At 42.3% G+C, this 10,021-nt stretch overlaps 1 protein-coding gene across 3 annotated transcripts in view; it reads right to left on the bottom strand.

Moving 5' to 3' along the window:
- The window catches only part of LRP6 (LDL receptor related protein 6), a 183,862-nt gene extending 174,858 nt beyond the window's left edge, over positions 1-9,004 (bottom strand). For all 3 annotated transcript variants that reach the window (XR_006709309.1, XR_006709308.1, XM_045465704.1), the window contains exon 1: positions 8,691-9,004. Coding sequence is in view for 1 of the 3 variants with exons in the window: in XM_045465704.1 (XP_045321660.1) it covers positions 8,691-8,745 (55 nt within the window). In the remaining 2 variants the exon portion in view is untranslated. The remainder of the gene's footprint in view (positions 1-8,690) is intronic.
- Between the last annotated feature and the right edge of the window lie 1,017 nt (positions 9,005-10,021).

The raw sequence follows: 10,021 nt of genomic DNA on the forward strand, positions 1-10,021 counted from the left end.
TGCTATAAATGTGAATGAACCTTTAAAACATTATGCTAAGTGAAACCAAGACACAAAAGGCTACATGTTGTATGATTCCTTTTATATGAAATGTTCAGAATAAGCAAATCTGTAGACACAGAAAAGTAGATTACTCATTACCAGAGGCTGGGGGAAAGGGGAAATGGAAAGTGACTACTAAGGAGTATGGAGTTTCTTTTTGGGGGTGATGAAATGTTCTGGGATTAGACAGTGGTGATGGCTGTACAATCCTGTGAATATACTAGAAACCACTGAACTGGACACTTTAAAATGGAGAACTTTATGGTATGTGAAGTATATCTTTAACAAAAAAAAAAAACAGGGTTAAAAAAGTACTTGAGATTGCTAATTATATTACCAATGCAAGAGTTATATCCTAAAACCAGACAACATATTACATAATTCACATTTCAAATTCAGTCTCAGATATATAAACATGCTGATTTATTTCTGATTAGTTTCTCAGGTAGAAACATGCTGATTTATTTCTGATTAGTTTCTCACATAGAAACATGCTGATTTATTTCTGATTCAGTTTTCTCTATCTAATCTGTGCTAAAAGAAATTACAGTACCTACAAATTTATACCATATCTAATAAATGACTTGAGACAAAACACAAAATGAAGCCCCAAAACAAACTGTATAAATGCCATAAAAATTCACATCTTTTTATACCGCTTTAAATGTAAAATTTAGAATACCTAATACAGGCAAAGCTCTGGTACATGGTAGTACTGAAGGAAAAATATCTATTCTTGAAACAGCTTATATCTAACAAAGAGCTGTTGTCTTCACTGGCATAAATCAAGAAACCTACAAATAAAGACCATATAAATTGTAGCTAAGAGTTCACATTAATCAAGTTCAGATGTTAGCTTTCTCAGACTTGCAAAATACAGAATCTTTAAATTGGATATATGGATACACTTAAATTCCATCTTTCAATAAAAGCTGGCCAATAATGAGAAAGACTCCTATCCCTATATCCAGTGATTTTGGTCTAGGAATGATAACGTCTAGGATGATAAATGGTCTAGGATGACTAACCAAGGCCATCAGAGAAAACAGCTTCCTTGCCAAACATATAGAATTTGATAAAGGTATCATTTTCCAATAAGTGAGTGACTATTTGCTTGAAAAACATGACTACTGCAAATCATATTCACCTCTGCATTTTTATAAACTTTTTTTAATGTTTATTTATTTTTGAGAGAGACACAGAGCAAGAGCGGGGAAGGGGCAGAGAGAGAGGGAGACACGGAATCTGAAGCAGGCTCCTGGCTCCGAGTTGTCAGCACAGAGGCCAACGCGGGGCTTGAACCCATGAACCATAAGATCATGACCTGAGCTGAAGTCGGCTGCTTAACTGACTGAGCCACCCAGGCGCCCTGCATTTTTATTTTTACTGAGAATGTAATCAATAATTTTAAGCCTAATGTCAATTTAATACTTAAAATTTCACTTAATAAATTTTTTCAGCTAAAAATATGATTTCACTTTGTATCCCCAATCTCCTGGCCCTGCCAAGCAAGGTATCACAGAAACAAAAATTAGCAAGTTACATTACAGCTAAGAGGATCACAGCATTAAAGCACCACTAATTTTCAACAAACAGAGCCCAGGCACATCTGAATGTCTTGAACTTTTTGTGAAGATAGTCAACTGCCACAAATAAACAGTTGAGAAACAAAGTGTGTGCTAATAATATCAAATTAACACTGTTTTCCTCTAATTTTAAATTAGTAATTTCAAGGGCAAATATCCTATTCTTAGGTCACCTAGTCTATGTATTTGACTATGTAATTTCAAAGTTATTCACATGGAGCAGAGTTCTATTCATTAAGGTGAGGCTCATTTTACAGAAAACACATAAAAACTCTCATACGAAGAATAAAACATGGGGGCACCTGGGTGGCTCAGTTAAGCATCTACCTTGGGCTCAGGTCATGATCTCATGGTTCATGAGTTCGAGCCCTACGTCGGGCTCTCTGCTGATCCGTGCAGAGTCCACTTTGGATCCTCTGTCCCCCTTTCTCTCTGTCCCTCCCCACCTCGTGCATGTGCACACACGTTTTCTCTCAAAAATAAATAATAAAAATAAATAAAATATACTACTTTAAAAAAAAGAGTAAAACATACGATGCAAGGCTCATTTTACAGAAGACACATTAAAAACTTTCATATGAAGAGTGAAACATGCAATGCTGGAAGTTGGTATAGCATTTACCCATCCTGCAGGAAGAAGTTCATCAATTGAATAATTTTAACTGTTATAACAAAATAATAGAATAAAAAAATTTTCTCAGGGCACCTGGGTGGCTCAGTCAGCTAAGCGGCCAACTCTTGATTTCAGCTCAGATCATGATCTCATGGTTTGTGAGTTCAAGCCCTACATCTGGCTCTGCACTGACAGCACGGAGGCTGCTTGGGATTCTCTCTCTCCCTCTCTTCTGCCTCTCCCCTGCCTATGCTCTACCTCTCTTTCTCTCAAAAGAAATAAACATTTTTAAAATTTTTTCTCAATTAGACAATGTTTTGATAAAATCATTCTGCCCATACTAAACTCTTAAACAAGTAAATAAGTATCACAATCAACTGCACTATTTATCCTCTGGTTTATCTATAATACTCACCTAAAATAGTGTTAAATAAAGCTTCAATCCTTTAGAAGGTAAAGTAAACTTAATAGCGACCATCTTAGTTATATAAAATAAAACATAACATATCAGAAGTGGGGAGCCTGGCTGGCTCAGACAGAGGAGCATGCAACTCTTGATGTCAAGGTCAAGAGTTTGAGTCCCACGTTGGGGGTACAGAATACTTAAAAAATAAATAAAAACTTAAAAAAGAAAATATCAGCGGCACCTGGGTGGCTCAGTCGGTTAAGCGTCCAACTTCGGCTCAGGTCATGATCTCACAGTTTATGGGTTCAAGCCCCGCGTCAGGCTCTGTGCTGACAGCTCAGAGCCTGGAGCCTGTTTCAGATTCTGTGTCTCCCTCTCTCTCTGCCCCTCCCCTGTTCATGCTCTGTCTCTGTCTCAAGAATAAACATTAAAAAAAAATTTTTTTTTAATAAAAAAAAGACAATATCGGAAATAAAGGTATTTTGTGGAGTTTTTGTTTCAGTTGTAGAAGAGTCAAAAAGTTCAAAAACCACTGGCCTAAAATTATTGGCTCCCTAAAACAGTGCCTGGCACTTAAATGTTTTACTAGTCTTTCCTGAGCATTAATGTTTCTTTTAATTTAGCCATCTTAATATTAGTAGCCATTTATTCAAAGTCTACTACTGACTGTGCACAATACTCTCCCTTTGCAAATATTATCCCATCAGTTCTCACAGAAATCTTGTAAGATATTACCTCTACTTAACAGGAGAGGAAACTAAAGCTAAGTAACTTGTCCAAGACTACATAAAGTAGTAGAATATCTGAACTTAATTTATCCACAAAGCCTATATCTTCCTGCCCCTCTTTATAATCTTCTCTAAATATAACTTGCAATGAAGTTTCCATGGTGAAATTAAAATTTCAAGAGTATCTACAATGACCTAAACAGGTTATTGTGTTACTTGTTTTTCCAACATGTTCAAATTATAAACTCACGTAAAACATTTTCATTTATATACCCTCCACAGAGTCTTATTTGATATTCAAAAAAGAGTCCTTTCTGATAGCCAAAGCATGTATAACTATACGGAAAGAATATTTCAGTTCAGCAAATGGAAAAACCTCCAATTAAAGCAAAACAGAGGCGCCTGGGTGGCTCAGTTGGTTAAGCGTCCAACTCTGGACTTTGGCTCAGGTCATCATCTCATGGATCATGAGTTCAAGCCCCACAGTGGGCTCTGCACTAACAGCACAGAGCCTACTTGGGATTGTCTCTCTCTCTCTCTCTCTCTCTCTCTCTCTCTCTGTCTCTCTCTCTGCCCCTCCCTTGCTCATGCATGCACACTCTCTCTCTCCAAATAAATAAATGAATAAACTTTAAAAAAAAAACAAAAAAGGCAAAACAAAGAAGTCGCTGAAAAACCAAACCAATGGGAAAAGTCTGTTAGGCCTCATAATAACAAAGAGCTGAAATCTTACTCGTACCCAATCAAATTATTCCTTAGCCAGATAAGCAAACCTAAAGCCAAGTAACTAGGAATGAAAGTATCACATTTAACTATATGAAATTACCATCAAGTATCAATCACATCAGGGGTGCTTGAGTGGCTCAGTCGGTTAAGCATCAGCTCTTGACTTCAGCTCAGGTCATGACCTCACCGTTTATGGATTCAAGCCCCACACTGGGCTCTGCACTGGCAGTGAAAAGCCTGCTTGGGATTCTCTCTCTCCCTCTCTCTCTGCCCCTCCCCTGCTCATGTGCACGTGCAATCTCTCTCTCTCAAAATAAATTTTTAAAAAGTATCAATCATGTTAATCAACCTAATGCTCAAAGGGTCATCCAGTCCAGCCCTCTCCAGGTGTGTTGCTTAGATCGAAGATTCACCAGAATGTTAAAAAAATTTATGGAAAAAATATTCCCAAGTTTGGGAAATAAACAAAATTAAAATTGGTCTCTTCACGTTCTCTCAGAGATCTTAACATTTTAATATGAATTACGCATCTCTGTATACCTAATGAAAATAAGGTATACAGAGATTAAGTGACTTACCCAAGGTCACGACACAGCTAGCTAACGGCAAACTTAGAATGAGAACTTAATTCTCCTGATTCCCACTCCAAAATTCACTCTACCTCCTCAAGATTTTGTTCCACTTAATATTAAAGCAAATGCTTTTCCAAGGACCACTTCTACAAAATATAAGATAGAAAACACTAGTGGCTTGTTTGTACAGTATTTACCACCATCCCACAAAAACTAATAATATTTTCTAAAAAACTAGCAAAAAATTTTTATGAAACAACAAAGCCTCCTCAACATAAGTTGGGACATAGTATTTACAGATTATACACACAATGGTATTCCAAAATTTATAAAAATCTTATAAAAATATTTGCTCTAAGGGCACCTGGGTGGCTCAGTCGGTTAAGTGTCCAACTTCAGCTCAGGTCATGATCTCATGGTTTGTGAGTTCAAGCCCCACATTGGGCTCTGTGCTGACAGCTCGGAGCCTGGAGCCTGTTTCAGATTCTGTGTCTCTCTCTCTCTCTGCCCCTCCCCTGCTCATGCTCTCGCTCTCCCTCTGTCTCAAAAATAAATAAATATTTAAATATATATATATGTATATATATATATTTGCTCTAGAAAATTGGAGATGGGGCGCCTGGGTGGCGCAGTCGGTTAAGCGTCCGACTTCAGCCAGGTCACGATCTCGCGGTCCGTGAGTTCGAGCCCCGCATCAGGCTGATGGCTCAGAGCCTGGAGCCTGTTTCCGATTCTGTGTCTCCCTCTCTCTCTGCCCCTCCCCCGTTCATGCTCTGTCTCTCTCTGTCCCAAAAATAAATAAACATTGAAAAAAAAATTAAAAAAAAAGAAAATTGGAGATATAATCTTTTCTAATCAGTACCTGGATGGAACCAAGAGAACAGTAAGGATGGCAACCGAGATTGTGAGGTCCATTAGAACAGGGACATGGTTGGGGCGCCTGGGTGGCGCAGTCGGTTAAGCGTCCGACTTCAGCCAGGTCACGATCTCGCGGTCCGTGAGTTCGAGCCCCGCGTCGGGCTCTGGGCTGATGGCTCAGAGCCTGGAGCCTGTTTCCGATTCTGTGTCTCCCTCTCTCTCTGCCCCTCCCCCGTTCATGCTCTGTTTCTCTCTGTCCCCAAAAAAATAAATAAACGTTGAAAAAAAAAAAAAAAAAAAAAAAGAACAGGGACATGGCTATTTTGCTCACCACTATACCATCAGAGCCTGATATACAGTAGGCAGGTATTCCCATACATATTTGCTAAAAGAATGAACAATAAATCCCTACTATTAATAAATCCCTACCAATAAATCCCTACCATCCTTCCACTGTTAATTAGCTATAGGAGCTTAATCAGATCATAATCTGTTTGATTCTGAGTATCCTCACTTGCAAATTAAGCAGTTAGACCAGAATGATCAAAATCTCTTCTGGCCACAAGAATTTGTAAATCTTACACAAATTAAGTCTCAAATTCCTGGCATTTGAGAATATGTCCACAATAAAAAATTATAACAAAAAATAACATTAGCAAATCACTTGATATTCATTTCACTTAATATGCCTGTTAAACATGCAAATTAGGTCAGTATTACTATTTACATTTTACAGGTAAAGAAACTGAGACCCAGAGAAATTGACTGACTAGACCAGAATCACAAGGTTATTAAACAGAGAAGCACAGACTTTGAACCCAAGATTTTAGTGCTGAAATCCCCAAATCTTTCCATTACACTTTGTCCTCAGATGATAGGGGTTAGGGATGCAGCCCAGACGATGACCGCATTATTCCCTGGCTTTCAGCTATTGACTTAACAGCGCTACAGGACAAAAGGTCTCCCGAACTCTCTCATCAACCCATCATCCCAATATTAACTCCTCATAACAACTCCTCTACAGAAAAAATGATCTTAACGCGACAAGTTAATCACATTTTTCTCCTCAGAGTCCAAGGTCAACTAATGCCACTATTATAACACAGAATGACATTATCAAGGAATGAAAAAAACCTAAATTATGAATGAAAATCTTTCACATCAAAAGACTATTTTTTAGTTCAAATAATATGTACTCACAGTTAAGCACTGATAAATTCAAAGACCACCTTATACTATCATTATGCTACACTGAAAATGAGAGGTCCACTTTTGGAAATTTGCTGGTAGAAATGAGGCAGTTTAAACTATTAACTCTTTTAGGTCTTGTTACATAACACCGTACTTCAAATTAATACTTCAAGTATAATTTCTCTGAAGTCCAGTAACGAACAAACCCAACTCTAAACTCAAACTTGGTGTTAAACAAATGGCATTTATGTCACACCCCTACCCTCCAAGAAATACAGCCAGGCAACCAGAAGCATCCCCAGGTTATGGACTTAGATTTCCCGAGGACTTTAACCAACCAGCTGACTCTCATATTTAACTACTAACTTTCTGTCTTAAAATATATGCATATTCTTAGGTCAAATATGTTTCTCACAACTAGAGCAAGATCCCCTTTCAACAAAGAGTATACAATGATGAAATAAACATATACTTATTAAGCCTTTCAAGTACACAACACTGTATTAAATTCTCTGCCAAGACAATTAAGCGAGCACTGTCTTTCTGGGGGTGACATGCGAAAATAGTTTGGAATATGCTGACAGTGAGTCATAATTATTAAGTATAAGTAGATATAACATGCAAACGTAATAATCCTGCAAGAGTAACTACAGAAAAAAAAAAAAATTCCTTCTACTCAAAAAAAAAAAAAAAAAAAAAAAAAAAGTCAATCACATTCATCCAACACAAATATACACACACAGAAGGCATCTTGGGTTCATTTGCATAAGATCATGAGTTACTATCGTACCCTGTAAACTTTAGCAAGTTATGGAGGCTTAACAAAAGTTTAGTTTGTTAAATGAAGAGCTAAAAATCTCCATGGACTCAAGAGGTCTTATACCTGAAAAGAATTTGCCATGAACACGTGAGAATTTTAACAAAACCAAAGCCACAGCCACTGCATCGATCCACACGTAAATTCCTCTGCTTGTAAATGCTCAATAGCAAGACTCATCACCACTTCCACACGGATAAGTTTGAGAAGAGCTGTTGAAATCTTGCGGGCCAATCAAAAACCTTAGTGAACTGTCACAAAATAAAAGTCACGGCGTATGTGACAGCTTTACAGGGCAATTCAAAAAACCACAGGGCCGTCGAATTTATGCTATTCTCGGAGCAAAATACCTAGAATAGCCCACGTTTTTTACCAAAGTGCCAAGCAGTCCCCCAGGGGAGCGCAGCAAACGATAACTTAGGTCCCAGGACAGGCTCCTCTTCACACAAGGATGACTTTCCTATTCAGTGCCAACTGTACACTTGCAGGCTCCGAAAATAGGGGCAAGTCCTGAATACCAGGGGTTACAAGGGCAACATTTCTATTTTATTATGGGCTGAAGCTCAGAAGATTCGCAGTGCTGAAACGCTCGACCTATAACCTCGGAGTCACTTTCCAACTGTGCTCTCACCCAGGATCATTAGATCCCCAACGGAAGCCAATTATTAGTAGTAACAAGGCCTGGAAAAATAGTAAGAAGGCTCTAAAAGTTCACGTAAGAGACACAGAAAAGGTGGGGGCTTCCAGAGAGAAGACCAACGTTAAAGCATCTTCGGCTCCAACATTTTAAAAGCCAAAATCCATACAAAGACCCTTCTCCCGGATGACTCCCAGCAGAAAGGGACACGCAGACCCTCAGTCACTGCGATAGAATGGAGCTCCAGGGGTTCACCTACACAAGCAGCCCGGATGAGGCTCCTCTGTGTCCAGGGAAGGTCCGGAACCCCAGGAAGGGGTCTGCATTGTGGCCAGGCGGAGCGCACAGCCCCTTCTCCCGGGCCCCTTTCTCTCTCCTTCCCCACGACCAGGCCTCTCCTGGCTCCTCTTCCCCTTCTCCTCCCTCCCTCCCCCTCCCCCCAGACACACACAAAACAAGGCCACCTCCCCCCCAAATCCCACCAACTTTCCCGCTCCCCCCCCCCCTTTCCCACCTCTCAGGAGCGCACAGAAACTGCAGGCCAGGAGGCTCCTCAGGACGGCCCCCATCTTCCCTTCTCGCGTTCTCTTCTCTCACCGGCGAGGGGCGGCCAGAAAAGGGGGAGGCGAGGAGCCGGGGCGGCCGCCGCAGCGGCAGGTCTGCACGCTCATGCTTCCCAGCTTTCCAGAGAGAGAAGAAAGAAAGGGGCACGTCAAGGCTCCGCGCGCGCCGCCGCCGCCGCCCTCTCTACCGCGCCGCTCTGCCGGGGGCTCGCGCGACGCCAGCGTCTGCTTCCATCCCGCCGCCTCCTCCCCCGGCGCCCCGCTTCCCCCGCGCAGTTCCTCATTCAGCCTCTTCCTCTCACGCAGCGGCGCAGGGATACCGCGGTCCCGCCGCCGCCACGGGTCGCCGCGAAGGTCTCCCTGCGCGCGGGCGAGCCCCTCCCTCGGCGCCGCCTCCCGAGCAGCTGCGGAAGAAGGTGGGGGGCCGCACGCACGGCTTCTGCTAGGAGACCCCGGGAGATCTGCCAGGCGAGCAGTGGCGAGCTGGAGGGAAAAGGCCTCCCGCCGGCGCATTCCTATGGGATTCTTTCCTGGGTCGGCCGCTGCGGCCCTCCCCGCGGAGGGCGTGAAGCGACGTCGAACAACATCGGCCCGGCGTGGTCGGGACTACTTTCTGCGGCTCGGCCGGGCCGCCGCCTGCTCCGCTCTTTGTGCGGTCGCCGCCGGCCGAGCCAGGTGGAGGTCCGGGCACCCGCTGCCTGACACCTGGGCTGGGGACGCGGGAGGCGGCGGGCCGGCTGCGGAGCTTCAGGCCGTGCGCGGGGAGCCGCGCGGGGCCCGGCACAGGGTGACGAGTTCAATCTTGGGGCTTGGAAATGGGTTTACGCTTTTCTCTGTTAAGGAAAATAAAGACTAATGCTGCTTACACCAGCTTTAAACGTGATACGGGGAGGATGTCCAAACGCCAACTCAGAACAGAGATTTTTATTTTCTCGTGGCTTTCCAGAATTACAGACCATCCCCAGAATTAGGTCCCACAAGGACTAAAGATTTCTAATCGGCCAGGTAAAATTCCAGGATAAATGCGTCAGCACCTAAGACAGAGCAAAGGGACAGTTGGTAAGGACTGCGCTTGGGATTTTACGAGTTGCATTTATAGATAAATCTTTGCCATTTTTTTGATCAGCTCGCAGCTTGAGGAGGAAAAGATTCACCAGAATCTCAGCCTGGTTTTGCACAGCCTCTGCTGCTTTTGATGCTTCCCGGTGGAACAGCCCAGACATCCACCCCATAAAAAGTGGCAACTTCAGCTGAGGAGGCAACTCCAGCCAGAGTTAACCAT

This window comes from Leopardus geoffroyi, chromosome B4 (genome assembly GCF_018350155.1).
Source record: "Leopardus geoffroyi isolate Oge1 chromosome B4, O.geoffroyi_Oge1_pat1.0, whole genome shotgun sequence".
Classification (NCBI taxonomy): domain Eukaryota; kingdom Metazoa; phylum Chordata; class Mammalia; order Carnivora; family Felidae; genus Leopardus; species Leopardus geoffroyi.